The 19,978-nt window shown below is 38.2% G+C and overlaps 1 protein-coding gene and 1 long non-coding RNA gene across 3 annotated transcripts; one reads left to right on the forward strand and one right to left on the reverse strand.

Annotated features, from left to right (window-relative positions):
- Positions 1-2,194: 2,194 nt before the first annotated feature.
- Positions 2,195-18,187, forward strand: LOC121942568 (lactadherin-like). Of its 2 annotated transcripts, none has more exons than XM_042485826.2 (10): positions 2,195-2,403; positions 5,791-5,916; positions 5,997-6,128; positions 11,478-11,591; positions 12,010-12,191; positions 12,276-12,431; positions 13,438-13,582; positions 14,292-14,476; positions 14,566-14,721; positions 17,276-18,187. In XM_042485826.2, the coding sequence occupies exons 1-10, from the start codon at positions 2,328-2,330 to the stop codon at positions 17,417-17,419; spliced, it is 1,416 nt and encodes a 471-aa protein (XP_042341760.1). In that variant the 5' UTR covers positions 2,195-2,327; the 3' UTR covers positions 17,420-18,187. The 2 variants fall into 2 exon arrangements, with proteins under 2 accessions (XP_042341760.1, XP_042341752.1); XM_042485818.2 differs by having other exon boundaries at positions 2,196-2,403; positions 14,274-14,476.
- On the reverse strand, positions 4,237-16,373 carry LOC148190366 (uncharacterized). Its single transcript, XR_015776178.1, has 5 exons — positions 15,910-16,373; positions 14,563-14,681; positions 13,480-13,575; positions 11,967-12,181; positions 4,237-4,631 (listed from the first exon to the last, which is right to left on the reverse strand). It is a non-coding gene; the product is annotated as an uncharacterized LOC148190366 (long non-coding RNA).
- Positions 18,188-19,978: the final 1,791 nt, after the last annotated feature.

The following is a 19,978-nucleotide window of genomic DNA, read 5'->3' on the forward strand; positions in this document are numbered from 1 at the left end:
TGGTTAACATGATGATGACGTAACACCCAGACCGCATTTCCACGCCCCCCTTTATGTAAAATATTTACATTTTTCACACATTTCTATGATCAAACGGTGTCTTTTTTTGTAATATATGTTTCACATTATCATGGAGGTGTTCTAGAGATAAATGTTGCATTGCATTACTTTTTTTTTTTTTTTTTTTACAAAATTAATTTCTTGAACCTGGCTAACTACGGACAGGAGTTAGAAACTAGAAATCGATATAATCTCTATATGTGAAGCTTCAATTATTTATTTATATTATTACAATTATTATGTGTTTTTGATACTTTCACATTTCCCCGTGGGGCAAAATAGGTTTCATACATTCAGTCATTCAAAGAGAATAGCTTACACATAGGCCTACAATAAGATGCGCAGAAGCTAGTTAAACTGTATGCAAAGTATACTCCTATTTACTTAGATATTTTATTAATCACAGCTTTGGAGGAATAATTCTTGAATTGACACTGTGCAGCAAAGTCCTTCTTGGACAGCTCGAGGACATGCAGCCCCTGTTGCGGTAGCAGTGGCCTATAATATCCACCTGATGGCGACAGAGTTTCAGTTTCTGTAATGAGGCTCACAATCCCTGTGATGCACATTTTCTACACCAATACGCAATTAATTATCTGGAAACTGCCAAAGCAAAGAAAATATGCACATTCGTCAGGTTCCCAAGCTCGATTAAGTAAAGGAAAATGTAATACTGCACTTTTGCTGCGAAAACATAATAAAAATGCAATTTATACAGTAAAGGATTCCATTAATTGTTTCATTTAGAGAGCATTCAGGCTGACCATATAGGCCTTAGGTAGGCTATATGACATTAATATGTGTATTTATTGACTTCAGCAACCCTTCTGCCAATAACAAAATGCAAGAGTAAAATTCCTCTAACTGGAAACAAGACGAACCATGCCTCTGTGGCTTCATTATAATATAATCAGTGATATAACAGTGATGGAATTGCAAATTAACCTCTAGTTTTTGCCAAAGTATCCAAAGTTAATAGTAGTCTAATGTGTGGTACTAATGTGTAACCAAAGGCATTAGTGGGCTCAGAGCTGGTGTTGGTTGGACACTGTCCCTGCTGTGTTCCCAAATAGCTGGCGAGGTTGAAATGAAGAGTTTTCCCACGAGGATTAACTCAAAGTACCAAAGTGTTAAATCCCTCCGAATTTCACACCTCTCTTCCAGACTGGATGCTGGGAGTGGGTGGAAACTCACCGATGAAGACTGGAATGATTCGTTAAAAACAAGAGCATGATCGTTATTTAATGAACTTGTGTTTACGTGTCAGCTGCAGATATTTTTATTCGAGTGGGTGCGCAAATAGCCCGTCTATAATCCGTGGGGCTAATCTAAAACCCCCCGTGGTGCCTTCAAGTGTCCATCATAAAACAGGTTATTTAAGACCACAAGTTTTTATCGTGCCATTGAGATTCTGAATGACAGCTAGCCTAATAAGATTGTGTGATGGAGTACAATGACTTTCATTTGTGATTAGCAGGTGTCAGAGTTTATTAAAGATAATGAATCAAGTGTATAATGCCTGTACGCAGTGTTTCATTCGCCTAAGTAAGGGACTGTTCTTTATTTATGAGAGGGGAGGGGGTGGTGCAAAATAGAGGAAGGCATGTCAAATATTTTTTAAGCTACAAGGGATGGACTTATGGTTTTTACTTTGGGTCAGGGGAGAGATTAGAAATTAGTAAGAAGTTAAAATAAAAAAAACACCATATGCGAAAATAACCTCAAGGAAGTGCTTTAAAAATTAAAAATCATTTAAATTTTTCTGTAACAAAATTTTAAATATATAATTAAAATTTATTAATATGTAATGGTTGATAATATATAATAATTTTCTGATCATTTTCCCTCGATTTTTAAAAATAATATTTAATAATAGTCACCTTTGACTTTCTTGGGTTTCATAAATAGATAATAAATTAATAATAATACAAGGCATCTGAATGCAGCAAAACAAATCTGATGACGATCTAAGTTTTAAAGAGTTAAAAAGATAAATAAATAAATAAAGACTTGCACAAACAGACAATACCACGAATTAAAATGCCGGGAAACGTCTCACTGTCAGTGTCAGACACGGCTCTTAGCTCTCCGCCCCTGTAACGTCACGTCTTTAACTCGGGTATTATCGAAAAATCCCTCACTCCCTCACTCCACACTCCGGTCAGGATTGCGATATTTCCGACGGCACTTTAAGGCAGCATTAGTTGCAAGTTTAGCGGCAACGCGTCGCTCCGAACAAACAAACAAACAAAAGAGAGTAAACAAAAATGAAACGTCCCGGAAATGTAATAACAGCGACTATAATAACATGTGGTCTTCTACTTTGTTTGTGTTCAGTCAGAGGTAAGTCATTCTTTTAAACCATCGACATAATTCTGATTAATCGCATGCATACAGAACTCCTGTTGTCTGTTTATGTTGTTGACTTGTTTATAGACTACTTCTAGTCTTTGGTCTTTTTTTCTATATAATTTAAGCTACAAGAAGACAAAAATATGCCACCTAGTCTTATTTTCCAGGGCATTTTTTCCCATTACGGTGTTAGTTCAGCCTTCCGCTCAAAGGTCTATTACATTTTCTGACTCACTCAGCTCCAGTTTTGTTTTTCCTACTTTGTGTTAAGGTCTCTAGGTGATGGGAAAAGAGTGGGTTTTAATGAATGGCAAAAGGGGAGATGTGCAACAGGTTGGTCTGGAGCTGCTGTAATGCCTATGGTCTGTAATTTACTGCAGTTTTAACATAATAATAACAATATTCTCTCTCATATTTATCATTTCCAATCACCAAATTAACTAATAACTTCAGAATTCAGTCATTAAATGTTTTTTTTTCCTTGCAAAGCAGTCAATATGTAATTTGTAAATCCTTCATCCCAACATGGCATCATTATTGTCATGGTAGAACGGGTGATTAAATGTGAGCTCACTTTGTTATAACATGTGAGACTCTGTTATTACTTATTTACACAATGATTATATTGTAAGAGGCAGATTTGTCAAAGAATTATTAGTTGCAGTGGTGAAATGTAATGATTTGCATCTCAAAGTGGGATTTTCTGTAAGAAATTTTTGTTTGTGCTTGCTTTTTAATGTATTTTTGTCTCTCTGCGGTCACACAAAGAGCAAGTGCAGATGGAGAGGAAAATAACACCATATGTGCTCTTGTCTGGAGTCAACATGAAGCAGCTGTCCATTCATCTGACTTTAGATCCACCTTGAAATATACCTCCTATCAGGAGCACTTCTCTGAGTCAAATGTGTGTTTCGAGTGTGTGTGACTGCCTTTTAGTGTTTGTTGGATTTGAAGACGTTAGGGGGGGCTTAACCCAGACCTCAGGGGATCCTTCCCTGGGTAAATATATATAGACATATATCTATATACAGATATATATGAACAAGCTCTATTTTGATGCTTTTTTATGTGCTCTGGCACCGTATTTGCCCTTAAAACCACTTTTAAGAAAAATATTAGTATTGAGTACAGAATATTTTAAATATGATATAATTAAAAATATATTGATTTGAGATGGAGAAATAGTTAAATGTATGTGGTGGAACATAACTAAGAATATTTAATCATGTACAAATATGAACGGAATAGCAGATTATTAGATCTGAGGCTTTTTAATTATTTGGCCTATTGCTATTTATATATATATATATATATAATATATATATATATATACACAGCGAGAGAGAGAGAGAGTATATATATATATATATATATATATATATATATATATATATATATAGTTAGATCCAGAGCTACCTATAACATTCGCAGCTGAAGCTGTAGACGCCCAGGCTTAATGACACCGCTGCCATGATGTTTGTGTACATTCAGGGTCTATTTTGCTTTGCTCATTGCCACCTGTGTGTCAGGTGTGCTGCGTGTCCTGAGTCTCTCATGAGCTGCTGCACTGTCATGTTGTGTAACTGCTCATTCCTGAAAGAGCTGCATGCATCTGTGCAACCTGGCTAATCCTGCAAGCTCTTAATCCTGCACACAGACACGTTCTGCTGTCAGTGCTGGCTGCATAAAAGCAGATTTCCCATTACAATCAATGTCACAAAATATTATTTTCAGTATCTAAGCAATAGGAAATACTTGCTATTCTCACAGCTTGTTTTTATGCTTATGAAGACCTTAAATATAGAGCTTAAAAATACTTATAAATTCATTTCCAACATTTATTTATAGGGAACTTTTGTTTCCACATTGTAACCAGTCTTATTAAATCACATAAAACTTGATAAGTCACACCTTTGGCTCTATAAATTGTTCCTTGTGGTTAATTCAGTGTCTGTCAAAATGCTCAGATTTGTTTTCATGCTGAAACATGTCACTTCTGTGGCAAAGCCAGTCTGCCCAGTTCTTCAAGGTTTAACTGTCAGAAGAGAGTCCTAGTATCAAACAGTTTGAGTACACTGAAAAAATCATGTTCACCAACAACATACAGTATATTTGAGGAAGTCTGCAGTATTCACACAGGTTTTTACCTCAGTGGTTCCACCTGGCACTCCTCAGGGTTTCAATGTTGACTCTGACGTGGCATCCAGTGACTCAACTGGCTGGTTTAAAAAAAAAAAAAAAAAAAAGATTATTAGTTTAGGTTTTGTAGATTTGACAATTCCAGTGTGACTCATAAATGGGTGCCCTGCCGCTCCCACTGGAGGTTTGTACCATCATTTTCCTTATCCAGTCAGGATCTGTGACTCAGCACTTTGGGCCTCACAGCAGAAAGCTGCGGCACCACAGTTGTTACAGACGCTCGGGCCAGACACTCCAGCAACAAAGAGGAAACGCAGATCCATCTTTTTTCCCTTTCAGTAGAGATTCTGATTGAAACTCAATGAGAACTAAGAGATCAGCCAACATTTCCCAAACTCAGCACATTATTTTACCGCCATCGCTTTGATATTAAAGAGGCACTCAGGCAATTTTATGTTTTCATTCCTTTTTCTCATCGCAGAGAGCTCTGCTCAGCCTGTGAGAGGCCTGTCAATGTCATCAGGGTTATTTTGGCCTGGGCTAGGAGACTAGTTTTTTAGCAGAAAGCCTGCATTAAAAACTGGGGACGTGGAGTTTGACTATGGCTATGAGGTGAAATGACTCTTTTTATTCAGTCTTTCTCTTACAAGTGCCCCTACTTAATGCAAGTGCAATAAGAAATTGATGGAGGGAATCTTAGAGATTTTGTATACGTGTGCAGATAATCCTGGCTTAGATTCTGAATTATAGATATGCTCCGAATGTCTTATAAAGCTACTTAAAAAAATGCCAGGAATGATTTTGTGATGATTACTCTTCGTTTCTGCCTCAATCCACACTTTTTTCTATTAACTTAACAAACTGAATTCTTTAGAATGACTTGTGACAAACTCCAGAGTATGAGTTTGAGCTTTTTGAGTTCAGTTTCGGTTTGTGGATTCAGAGAGCAGAAGGACTAGCTTAACAAGATAGTTCACCCATTCAAGAAACAGCATTTGATTCAAAACATGTGTTGCAGCTGCACTGCTTAGTTTTATTGTGTAGTATATTGTAGCTACTCGCAGTGGAGGAATTTATGCCTGGTATCCATGGTAACAAGTTAAATTCACCATCAGTGTAAAACAAAAGGGTTTGACTGTGACCTGAACTGACAGCAGCTGTTATTTTCAGTGTTATGGGAGTTGATAATCATTGAAACGATTGTATAACATCCGCTTTCTGTTTTTCTCATTTCCTCAGGTGATTACTGTGAGGTGAACGTCTGTCTTAATGGAGGAACATGTGTGACGGGGATAGGAGAGGATCCGTTCATCTGCATCTGCGCAGATGGCTTTGGTGGAGACACCTGCAACCTGACAGAGATAGGTGCGGAAATTTGGAACATTTTGGAGCATATCATGGCTAATCATTCACTTTAAACCAATCTCTTTCCTTCCTGCTTTCAGGACCCTGCAGTCCCAACCCCTGCAAGAACGATGGGACATGTGAGATCATCGCTCCGACCAGACGAGGAGACGTTTTCAACGAGTACATCTGCAAGTGCCAGCCGGGCTTTGAGGGGGTGCACTGCCAGATCAGTAAGTTACTTCTGGGTTTGATTCATTAGCTGCTTCTCTTGCACTGTGCAGACCATAAATATATTCGAATTTTCCTCTCAGTTGAGTGCACATCTGTTTACCGTCTTGTCAGTTTCTCAGGAGATATCTTGCTTTTTATTTAGTGTTGACATGAAAGATTTATCATCAGGAATGTATGACCTAGATAAAAAAGCAGACTCACATGAAATCACACAACATAAAAACAGATTGATAAAAACATGACTATTTTGCTTTGTTTATAAAGTATATTGTGGTGGGACTAAAAAAGTTCTTGTAAGGCCAAAAGGAGAACTTGGAACTCTTCATTCCCACCGTAATATACTTTTTAACAAAGTAAAATAGTCACTACTTTTTTAACGTAGCTTTGCACACGTTTTTATTGATCTATGGAACTGCTGTATGATTTTATGTGAGTCTCACGAGTGTGAATGTTTTTTCTTTTTCTCATGTTGTTTTGAGCCCCTAACCAAAGGCAATTTTATGTTCCTATATGATAGACAATAAAGTATATTGAATCTTTGAACATCCAAACCAAAAAATAATAAAACTAATGGATTCTAGTCTGAGAAAAAAGCAAGCAAATGGGAGAACGTTAAGTCAAATTTTGTCCAACAAGCAGTGTTGGACAAAACTTGACAAATAGCAGCTCCACTTTCAGCAGATTTCTCTCTAAGTGTGAACACATGAGGTTTTTCCGTCCTGTCATGGCACCAGCAGAGAGAGAAAGAGATGTGTAGTCGGCTCAGCAGCTCCATGAAAGAGCCTCATTCAGCGGCTTCTGTGGTCATCCTGTTTGGCTAATTAGTGCAAGACCACTCCAAGTCTCTTAGCATGCAGACGCCCTGCACACAGATTCAACACTGCGTCTGTTTGTGCTTGAGCTCGAAGAATTTGATAATAGTGAATTCCATCATAGCAAAGACCCGAAAGACGGAGGATTATTTTCTTTCAGCGTGAATCTGATTATCATAAGCCTCTGAACTCTGACTGACACCCAGAATTTGGAACTGAAACAGCTGTAAGCTCTGTTTGTTTGGGCTCAGTACGTATATACTGTACACACAGGGATGAAACAGACAAACCCGCAGGACTTTAATTCATACTATTACCAAAGAGACATTTTTTTGTGAATCAATAGCTCTCCGTCTCACGGCCCACAGCCTGACCACCAATTGCAGTCTTCATGCTCTCTGGTCTTCTACACCCAAACATTTTCTTATTTTGATTCAGGCAGACGTCATCATAGGCCACACTGTTGTCGAGGTGTAGGAGTTACATTTAAGTACTGTACAAAAATAACCCAAAATACTTGTAATTTACTTGAGTATTTCCATTTATCAAGCTTTAAATGTCTACTCCACTCAGAGAGAAAAATTAAACCTTTTACTCAGACAGCTTTAGTTAACTTTCAGATTACAGTTTTTTATCCTCCTCCAGTCCAGTGAAAAACATGTATCTACAGATTTAGCTCATTTTGTTCCTTTTTGGGGTTTAGAAAATTCTCCTCCTTCTTAAGCTAAATAAACTAAACTAAGTAATTTAAAAACCTTTCCAGATCAGCTGGAAAACGCACAGTCAGAAAGCTGAAAACAGGGCTGTTTTCACATTTTAGAGACATTTTCTCACAGGATGGCCACACTACAAACATGATTATATAGAGAATACAAAATATAAATAACATTATACATTCCTGTTGATTATATGGATAGTTTATTTTTTTTAAAGTGTTAGTTAGTGTGTTACATGTAGCAAATGTTGGTCGGCGCACTCCCCCATTCGGAGAAGCAAGCTGGATTCCTGCACTGAAGCTAAGCGATGTACTGCTGTGGATGGGGGGCAACAAAATGTATTTTAGTCACCAAAAAAGTCCCACCTAAAAAAAATCAATATCAGTTTCAGTACATGCTATATTGAGAGTATTTTCAATGCTTTACTTTTCTGTCAGACAGCTTGTTCGGAAGAGGAAGCCAGATTGCTGAGCCTACATGTCAGACTCCAGCTTGCTTCTCCAAACTGGGTCATGTCAACTGGCATGTATGTAATACACTGTCTATGAATGAAGTACCCTATATAGACCCACTTCAAAAAACTGAACTATCCCTTTAAAACTACCCAACACAGTATAAAAGAGTTCAACAGTTAACATCTACTGCTTTAAAATGCAACATGCACATTATTGCAGCAGTAAAATGAATCCAAAAACATCATAAACACTGACAGAAAACATTTTCCTGCACAATGAGTATGTTAAGTTTTGATACTTGAAGTACACATACTTTTGCTTAAATAAAGTTTTGAATGCAGGAATTATACTTGCAGTGAAGTATTTTGTCAGTGTGGCATTAATGCTTTTGCATCAGTAAAGGATCGGAGTACGTCTTCCACTACTGTGTGCAGGAAATGCACACACTTAAATTCATAGTTAAAACTAATGCAATGATAGTGGTTCAATTGTATTTCAGAGGTTAATAAGGCAAAGTGATTTTGTAAGAAATTAGTCTAAGATCAAATCAGTGAGGATATTTTCACGGCCTGTCCCTCGGTAGGTTCACCTGTTTTTCAGTGTTATTAGCTGCGTCGTGCCACTGTTGATACAGCCATACAGCCATTTGTTTCTAAGTTGTGACCAATCCTCTTAGTGTTAACGGGAACAAGAATTAAACCGACCCATGAGGCATTACGTCTAACTGTCATCTGCTTTAGTGTCTGTACTTTAGTAGAGTTAGTATGACTGCTGACATAAAACAAAAAATTACATTTAATGTATCACAGTGTTAAACTTAATCAAAGTTTGGCTCATAATCATCAGATTCATACTTTGTATTCTGTATCAAAAGTTATTCAGGTGATTGTTGTCTGTACAATATGAAACCAGCAGGCCTTTAAATAATACAGAAGCACCAGAATGTAAAAGTCTATAGACTAAAAACACAGAAGTGAAGGTTTATGATAAATACGCAGATATTCATTAGAGGATAAATTCAGTGTATTTGTGACATTCAGTGCAGGATAAAGCTGACTGATGTTTTACAGGCGGTATTTTACCTTATGATCATATAAAAACAGGGTACTGCCTGATGTGATGACAGGTAGGAGCTGAAGTCAGATCTTTGTCAACAGCTTTCTCATTTTTTAAATTACAGACTAAATGTATTTTAATCTGGACCTCCTCTCATTTAAAAATAATTATGCAGTTGGTCCCTCAGGGCTTTTTTTCAAGGCAGCTAAACTTGAGATATAATAGATCTCCTGTTTATTATAGAAAACAATTTAATGCAAGAAAATGAAGCACATTGGATCATCTTTCTGTATCAGACAACTACAGATATTTTTGTGACAGACAGACACAGAGAGTAGCTTTACATACACACACACAAAACACACACACACACACAAACATGGATAAATTCAGACAGACAGATAGACATACATTAATCCACCCAGTTCACTGTGATTCACTGTGATTTCACTGTTTTTTTAAGCTTTGAGTTCAAGTGTATCCACTTGGACCAAACAGCAGAAAGTGGAGCTGCTCTCAGTCCTGATCGTGCTGCAGTGCATTTGTTCGGTGTAGGGAAAAATCGTACCCATACATTACAGTCAAAACCAAAAAGTTTTCTGAGAAAACTACTGTTTTTGACCAGACCATAATGTATATATGGATCACTAATACAGGCCGCTCCAGTCACTCAGCAGTGCTGGTTTTTCTCTCTTACCAGTTACCTGCAGTCACCCGTGTCCTCAAAAAACCCCAGCGAGGCTATTTTTAGAAAACGGTGATGTCAGTGAGGTCTGTTGTGTTTTTTGGCCTAATATCTGAATAGTGTTGGAATTTGGAAAGGAAGAGTGCAATAAGGCTTCAGCTCACACCTTTTTTGGCCAGCATGACCCTGTTTTGTTGTGTTACTGCTCAAAAAATAAAGACTTGTTATTGTCTATTATCATATTTTTTGTGTGTATTTTGAGTTGTCTGAGTTGACCAAACTAAATTAAATTATGCTTATTATCATTTCTCTACCCATTTAATTTAGCATCCACCTGTGAAAATATTTAAGCCTTTATCAGGTGGATTAATGATATCATCATGCACATTTAACACTGAGCAAAACATGCTGTACAAGTGTGCCATCTAGTGGAGAAGGGTGAGCATTTTGTGTGTTGTGTTGAGAGACCACAGATTTGCTCTGTTACCATGGCTACTGTGGAGAAAGGGAATTGCAGGATTTTACGCAGGAAGAGAAAAAGCTGGGAAACCTCACATATTGTCTAATTTCAATCACTGACTGGAATACAAAATGTATTTTAAGGAGCCCAGTTTGTACATTTGTCCTTTGTGGATATCAGAGCTCTTATTGCTCATAGCCACAATGCAGACAGTTAGTTTTTGGACAAACTGTTATGTTTTTTTAATTCTAATCTTCATTTAACAGATTGGTCCCATTGAGACTGAGAATCTCTTTCTCAAGGGAGATCTGACCAAGACAGTCAGCAGTGAAAACACAAAGTTGCAGACAGAGACACAAAGGGAGACAAAATACAATCCACAAGCACTAAAATTTGCATTGAAAAACATTGCATTAAAACTATCTATGAGTCAAAAGAGAACTTTCCGGGAGTCAGTTGTACAACCAGGCAGGCTAAAAATGTTGACATCCTATAGAATCTGTTTTGAAGTCTTTCAATTTTAGATTTAAAAACTTTTAAGGACACCAGCTCCTTGAGTTTCAAATCATTTTGCAGCAGTTCCAGACTGAGGGTGCAGAATACCCAAAAGCCCTTTTCCCGGTTTCTGTCCAAACGTTTGGGACAGAGAGCATAAAGAGGTCCTGAGAATGCAATAATTACTGTCTGGTACTTTTCTGCATGATAAAACACATAGGTAGTGTGGGGGCAGACTGAGAATTGCCTCATGTATAAAGGTGTACCAATGTGAGAGCCTCTCCGCATGTACAACTCACAATGGTGAGTCTGATAGTGGCACAACATGGGCATAACCTCCTAAAATCTCCTGTGTCTGTTCCCATTCATCAAGTCATGGCCGCCATGACTTTTCACCTCTAACCTGCTGTGACCTTTAAACTGGCTGCCAAGAGTGCCTCGTCTCCTTGGTGTCGCTCTCAGGGGCGTTTCTGTCATCATGTTCAATTTAAGTGAAACTACTTGTCAAAAACTGTGTGTTGGAGACACAGTGAGGCTTTTGTGGTCCTCCACCTGCCTTCGCCTCCCTGTGGGCAGGTGTGCACCACATCTCTAACAATCAGCTTTTTTGTGATTCCTAATAAAGTTGGTTTGAGGAGTTTAAAGTAATACTTTATTTGTCTTTTTCAGATGTGAATGACTGTGCCAACCAGCCCTGTAAGAATGGAGGGATGTGCCGAGATCTGGATGGAGACTACACCTGCCAGTGCCCCTCACCGTATGTTGGAAAGCAGTGCCAGCTACGTACGTTTACCAATTATCATGTCATTTCATGTCACACACTTGTCTCAGAAACAGAACCAAAACAAGGAACTGACCTGATAATAAAATAATTTTAAATATGTCATTCTGTTAATTAAAAACATAATTCTCTGGACATTTTTTCCTGGCATTTTTAAAAATAGTTGTCTTAATCTACTTATTTCTTGCAATATGTGAGACATTTCATGACAAGTTGCTCAGTGCTTTTTTTCCATGTTTTTGAAAGAAGTCAAACTGTCATGTAAAAGGTGTCTGAACGCAGCACAATAAAAATGTTGTCGATCCAGGTTTCAAACGGTTAAACTGAAAGTGAAAACACATTGAGAGACTCAAAAATAAAGTAGTAAATGTAATTACCTGCTTCCGCACTTGATAATAACTGGATATCTGTTTGTCCCAGGTTGCATATCTCTGCTGGGGATGGAGGGAGGAGCGATCGTGGAGTCCCAGATTTCAGCTTCATCTGTGCACTACGGCATCCTGGGTCTTCAGCGCTGGGGCCCGGAGTTGGCTCGACTCAACAACCAAGGTATCGTCAACGCCTGGACGTCAGCAGCTCATGACAGGAACCCCTGGATCGAGGTGAGAGAAGTGAATGCTTTAAATTCACGAGGGTTAATACATGAGAGCTGTGAAGCTGACTAACATTTGTTATCTCATTAACAGATTAACATGCAGAAAAAGATGCGTCTGACGGGCATCATCACTCAAGGCGCCAGTCGCATGGGCACATCTGAGTACATCAAGGCCTTCAAGGTGGCGAGCAGCCTCGATGGACACGCTTATGTCACTTACAGAGCAGATGGACAACGGAGAGATATGGTTAGTGGGCTTAAAGGAATAGTGTGTCAAATTTAGGGTCACCTAGCGGGGAGGATTGCAGATTACAGCCAGCTAAAACTTGTCCAGATTAGAATTCCTTCAATGTTTATTGTTCAGGAGGATTTTTTTCTGGTAGCCAAATTATCTGCAGAGGTCTCTTCCTCTCCAAAACCAGCTGACCCAGTGATTAACACAGGTCAAACACTGAATAAAGCAGGATCATGTAACAAATCTATTATTCTCTGATGCTGTTTGGCATGTTGGAGATGGGCCATTAGCCTAACATCTGGTAACGAGTGCTCTTCTTTTCTCTCTGATAACTTAAGATCCAGACACGTAGGAGGTTTTTACCAGAAAACAAATTATCTGCTGAGGTCTCTTCTTCTCAAAAACAAATGGACGTGGTTATTAAAGCAGTTTGTCATCACAAATCGGTGTTCTTCCAATGCTGTTTGGACCGCAACCCCAGCACCTGCTAATGTGTGCTTACCATTTACTCCCTGATAACATCAAATCAAACCATTCAGAAGTTTTAACCAGTTATCAGAGGTCTCCTTCTTCCAAAAACAAACAGACCCTGTGATTTAAACCGCTAAAAACACTTAATAAATAAGTTTCATGTTGAAAAATTAGTGCTTTTCTGACACTGCTCATTGCTGAGGGCCTGCTAACTAAAAAGGTTGACACAGAACGCAAATGGACCCATTTAGAGACAGTGACTGGTTTGTCTATTCTGGGCTTCAGTAGAAACATCGAGGTGAAACATGGCAGACGCAGTGGACGAGGACCCGCTCTGTGTGTAGATATAAACAGCTAATTCTTAAGTAATTAACTCACTAAACACACACACTCATTATATTTCATTTCTGCCAATAAAGCCCCCTAAATTCTACAGACTGGGCCTTTAAATATAGGATGCTTAAATCGTTTAATGCCCATCGAATCAGAACAGAGATGTTTTTTTCTCTACATAATTTACCTAATTTCTTGTGTCTGTGTTCTGCAGGTTTTCGTTGGCAACACTGATAACGACGGCACAAAAACCAACCTTTTTGACCCTCCCATCGTGGCCCAGTACATCCGCATCATCCCTGTGGTTTGTCGCAGGGCCTGCACGCTGCGCATGGAGCTGGTGGGCTGTGAACTTAATGGTAAACGCACAGAAAAAACATTAAATTTAACTTGGCATATAATGACGACGGATAGAAAAACATATTTGATATGAATGAAAAAGGAGAGATGAACTACAGTAAGTTCAAGAGTCAAGGCAAGTAATAACCTCAGTGAACTTTTGAGAAAAAAAAGGATAAATTCCTGAAAAGTGAGGAAAGATTTTTGTTTAGCTTCTCCTCTGTCTCTTGTTTTACTGTGTTTATGTCTCCTTGCTGTGGTTCCTGAGTTTATTTAAATCACACATCATGGCCTCCATTCAGCCATGGTTGGATAGAAAACGCATAATATAAACAGCATTTTGTGGGTAAGCCTCAAAATGTAACAATAAAAGCAGCAATTCCTGGCACAAATGCAAAGACAGCAACACATTTTGTGGGTTTGTCTTCTGTGAACACAACAGCTAAAACATTTGCACAGAAACATGTTTACACACTGCACATTTAGTTTTATACGCTTTATTGCATGCATTCTTCTCCTCTGTGGGCCTCGCTCTGTTGCTTCCTCTCAGTCATTCTTGGGTGTAAAAATCATTTTCTAAATATTTCTAATTATCTTCAAATAGATGAAGGGTGAAGTTAATTCCCTTGGGTGTATTCTTTCTTTCTTCTTTCTCTTTCTGTCGCTTTGGTTTCCCCTCCCTCCGTCCTTCCGTCTGCTTTCGATTCACAGTTTATTCAAACACGGCAGGTTGCTCAGAGCCTCTGGGGATGAAGTCTCGCCTCATCTCAGATGGGCAGCTCTCAGCCTCCAGCTCTTTCCGCACGTGGGGCATCGATACCTTCACGTGGCACCCTCAGTTCGCGCGACTGGACAAGCAGGGAAAGACAAACGCCTGGTCTCCTGCACACAACAACCGCTCAGAGTGGATCCAGGTGAGGGGGAAACTGAACCTCAGTGGTTAAAATTTGCATCGCAACCTGCAGGTGTATAACAGTATAACTGTTTTTTGCTCCCTCACCAGGTTGATCTGGAGAAGACCAAGCGCCTCACAGGCATCATCACTCAGGGGGCCAAGGACTTCGGGGTGGTGCAGTTTGTATCGCTGTTTAAAGTTGCCTACAGTAATGATGGAGAGTCCTGGAGTACGGTGAAGGAGGAGAATACCAACAATGATAAGGTCAGACTCATGTGAAGCTCTAAAATTAATTTTCCTAATACAGTACACTGTATATGTCTGAGTGTTACAGCTGTATGTGTTTCTGTGCTGCTGTCCCTCTTAACTCTCTTCCTTACCTCTGTCCAGATGTGCTGCATTCGCTTTTAAGTTGCATTGTTTGGCGAGGTGCAAGGCTGGTAGTCGCCACACCAGAAGCCTCTGTTCTGGCACGGGAGCTCTGAAGCAGCTGCAACTCGCAAAGCAATGCATCTTTTCAGGCAATACAGCACACCTGGGCAGAGCTAAGGGAGAAGGAACAACAGCACAGAAACGTACACAGCTGTAACACACTGAGTTAATGAGTCTCTGTTAAATGCAGAGCCTTTAAAAGGGCTTGTATAGTGCTGAATAATTTACGTTGTGTTTATGACTTAAAAACAGGTGAAAAAAGTTTTGCCAGGATGATCTTTCTAATGTCCTTTTTTCATCTGTCAAAGCAGGTGGAAATATACAGAGCTCCCGAAAGGAAAAATATTAGATGTTGTAAAAAGAAATTGGGTGAAAGAAATATGATGAACAACAATATTTGTTTAAAAAATGATGTTGGAAAAAATGTGATGGTATGAAAAAAAGATTCAATGTTGGTAAAAAAAAACATGGTAAGGGTAGGGTAGGGGCCCTGTAGAAAAAGGTTTTGGCAGGTGAATTTGTTTTTGTATCAGGGTTTTATTCTGTATTTGTTATTGTAATACTACCTTTGGTGACAAGAGGCATAAGTGCACCACCAGCTCATGCTCTAAATAAGACAAAAAAATCTAAATTTTTCTTCCTGTTGAGGTTTAGAGTGCGTGGAGAAATTAAAACTCTACAGGAAGAAAAAGAAAAATTAATGTGTTAGTAAACTATGTAACATTACTGACTGACTAGAAATGTATTTTAATCGGCATTAATCTGAGTCATCTGAGTTGTAGTTTACCACAAAAATTAAAAACAAGCCTGGACTGACGCTTTAATGAAGTTTTATTTTTTCTTGAGGAACTTCATTGGCCAGTGTAAAGCTAAATGCTAAATGAAATAAACAGAACGCAAAACAATACATTAATTTCTGTCATAATGACACCTTAAAGTAATAAAAATACATACAAAAACTTTTAACAAAAATACAAAAACTCTACATTATGAGTAAGACACAATAGATTCAGTTCATACCTTGGTGTCCACTCGACTGGAGCTAAACTCCCTTAAAATCTCCCCGTTCGTCTTTTTTACTTATATTTTCTCCATGTTTGTTTGTATTCGTCTGAACGTGTTTTCCTTCCGGTCAATTTCCGTCTTTTTCCCGCCTGCTCGTCAAAATAAAACTACTTCCGTGTTTACAGGAAATAAATAAACAAAAGCAACAAAAAAACTGTAAAAATGAAAATTTAACACTTTGACTGCTGAAAATTAAGGTCATTACACGAGTCATTATTACACACGAGGTTGCTGTTATTTAAGTATTTTCGTCATATTCAGAATTCAGAAGGGGTATTCAGAAAGGGTGGTGATGCACTTCACTGTCTTGTGGCTGAAATAAGTAAAAATAAAGTTTATTTGCATAGCACTCAACCAAAACCAAGGTTACAAAGTGCTTTACACATAAGGACACTCCAATAAAACACACAGCAAATGTTTTACTAACCAGACAAGCCTAAGAGGAAAAGGGAATAAACTTGAAAGAAGAATGGATAATTAAAAAGCGGAAATAAAACACAGAGGTAAAATGTTAAAACTACTGATGAATTTAAAACAAATATAGAGCCGTTCACGACTTAAGTGTAATGTGAGGTGTAAGGTACAGTGTAATGCACCGGTTAAGAATAAGAAAAAAAAATATTAAAAAGAAGATACTGATGTAGCAACAAAAAAATAAATACTCTGACAAAAACATCTTTATACCTGTCAAATCTTGACCTTTTTTCACTTGTTCTAAAGTCATAAAAACAGGAGAGAATACAATGTATATCAGACTTAGAAAATAAATCACCAATAGTACTAGCTCACTTGAATCTAAGGGTTTTTATTATATTCATTTGTGTGTTTTTCCACAAACTCTATTCTCCAGAAGGAAGTACACAAAGCCTACATTTTTTTTTTTATTTCCCCGTCTGTTCTCACTTTCCGTTCAAGATGAGACATATTTTACGTCTCTTTCTAAAGGGCCCGTTTTCCTCATCATGTCCTCTTTCTCTGAGAGAACAAGGACTCGTCTGGCTGGACCCAGATGATCCAATAAAACAGTTTAACAAGCTTTGATGTTTTTACTGTCTCATGACATAATGATGCTGTCCCACGGCTTTGTGTCAATGCTCTGAGTGTCGGGGTGGAGCTGTGACGATCTGGGTCGTAAGGTTGCCAGAAGTCAAACAACGCCTGGTGACAACTGGTCAATAAGACATTTGGTGGCTGTATTCACCAAATGTCTGTATCACCTGTTTCTTCTCACAACAGAATTGTCTCTCAGGAAAATTGAACATACTTTATATACAGCAACTTCTGCTCAATTAGTTAATGCAACCTTATCATTTAATTGCAGCTTTTTCAAGGAAACATCGACAACAACACCCACAAGAAGAATCTATTCGAGCCTCCCTTCTATGCCAGATACGTTCGAGTCGTCCCCTGGGAATGGCATGAGCGCATCACTCTACGCATGGAGCTGCTGGGCTGCGATGACTAGAAATTTATCATTCATCTAACAGTGCTCCATCCTCCTCCGGTCGCTCCAACACCTGAAACCGCAGCCAAGGAACTGATTTCCAACAGAATAATCTGCTCTGTACTATAGGGGTCGACCGATATTGGTTTTTCAGGGCTGATAGGATTCCGATTATTAGTACTTAATGAGACAAATAACATGTATCTGGAACCAATATGCATTTATGATAAAAATGAAAATATTTTTGTTGAAATTTTAAATTTGGAATATAACAAACTCCAACACAAAACTTTGTTTAAATGCCTTTAGCAAATGTTTAATCAATACTGAAACTTTCAATGTCATTTACAGCAAGTTCCCAGCAACTTTTTATATAAAGTCAGTGAAAATTTGACTTGAAAATTAACAAAAATATCTCCCTGAGGTTTTATAAAGTAAAAATTCCTCGCATGCTGACACTTTCTTCGCATGTATTGCAGAATGCCTTGCCTGGCATTGGTTTAGTTGCAATACACACTTTTCCATGCTTTTTTCTCAATGCTTATACACATTACATGAACAAACAGGAGCAGAAAGAAGAACATCTTATAATACCTGCACCTTTCCTACTAATAACAAAAGCCGCAGTAAAAATAGGAACAAATGGCCAACATTTCTATATCTACCATTCTTTTTTGCAATTGTATTAAGTTTAGCAATAACAACAGAAACAATCAGTTACAGTCCTCTTAACATTACTGTTACTCAAAAAGTTCATCATAAAATAAAATAAAATAAAATAAAATAAAAAACACTGTTACAGATAATCGCCATAATGCCAAATATCGCCCCTGATAATCACCCAGGCCGATAATCGGTCCACCCCTATTCGCTACTCCCATTTGTTCCTCTGGATAAAGATCCTGTTGGCTGCTTGGACTGTAACACTTGTAGCACTTTCAGACTTTTTTTTTTAATGTTTATGTTAATAACATTGTTTGTTATTGCACACACAGAATCTTCTATGAAGTATCCATGATTTAATTTTAACAGATTTGGATAGATTTGCATAGATTTATTTTTAGTTCATATTATTTGCTCCTTCTAAGAGTTAAAATTTGAGTCTGGAGACTTGATGATATAGTGCTCAGAGCCTCCTCCAGTTGTACTCAACTTAACTGCTAGTTTTAAACATTTTGGTCCCCCCTTTGCAGTCCCACACCAGTTCACAGCCCTGCTATTTTGTGTCGTTTTAACAGTCTGCAGAGAAGAAATGACCCAACACCCAACTGTTTATCAAGCACAGACTAGCATTATGACAAAGGGCCTGTGCAATTTTCAGCATATTTCAGCCTTTTCAGCCATCCTTAAAAGAGATAACATGTCCAAGAGCTGCAAACTGAATGGCTTTTTCCATAAAGTTTTTCATGTGACATCAAATTTTAGCGGCATCTTCCACTTTATTCTTACAATTAATTTCATTGTAAAATAATCATTTTTACAGCAAATGTGAAATGTGCAGAAAGATGTGTAGAAAATAAACGTTTTGCATTCTTTTTTATTGTTGTTATGCATTGTTGGTCTTAAAACTGAGACCATTTATTAAATGTTTAAAAAAATCTATCTTTGTGTGTGTGTTTTTCAGTCAAGGGATGCAAAACATGTCTTTGTCCCGCTTTAGTATGAGCTGATATACTGAGTGTCACCATAACAGTTTATATCCCACTGCAGTCTTCTCTGACTGTACGATGTACTTCTCTTTTGTGGCTGTTCTGCATGAACTGACCATGTACAGTAGACACAAAGGGAGCTGCATGGAGGAGAGGAAATGGTCATGTTTGGAGGCATCTCTGCATTGCTCAGATGCTGATATAATCCAAAATGTCTTTTTTGAGACATATCACTACACCAACTATCAAGAAACAAGGTATAGTAGGACTCTAGGTTTAGTAGGTATAGTAGGATTTAAAGCATTCAGATAAAAGAGAATTAAACTCAAAGGTTTCCAAGAAGACCCTGCTGTCAGTCACACTCTGTGTTCTTGCACAAAGCACAAACTGTCCCAACCACATAACATGAGATGACTTGCTGAGGCGTTCAGCCTGCTGTTCACAAGAGTAATTACACCTTGTTGGGTACTCCTCTCCCCTCTGCGCTCACAGTCCTGGTATGTCCGGCCCCTGGCAACAGCTTTCATCTCTATAACATGAACGCAATGGATGGAAATTTCTGACACATCTGTCCTCACTATGTTGACTGTATGTGGACGTGTAATTCACACGTTTTCTGGAGCTTAGCAGAGTTTCCTATAAAAGGTCACAGTGCGTAAAGAAAACACATCTACCAGATGGAGTGATGGAGTAGTATATAGGGACCCTCTGCAACAAACATCTGCTGAAAGAGAGTTTAGGAGGAATGCAAAGGAGTTTGGCCCCAAAACATTCTTTCACAAACAGTTAAAAAACACGATACTGTTTGTTATGGTTGTCCTACTATACACACACACACACACACACACACACACACACACACACATATATATATATATATATATATATATATATATATATATATATATTTAAATATTTAAAAAACCTATGT

Source organism: Plectropomus leopardus, chromosome 1 (assembly GCF_026936395.1).
Source record: "Plectropomus leopardus strain MGB_pleo_1.0 chromosome 1, ASM2693639v1, whole genome shotgun sequence".
NCBI lineage: Eukaryota > Metazoa > Chordata > Actinopteri > Perciformes > Serranidae > Plectropomus > Plectropomus leopardus.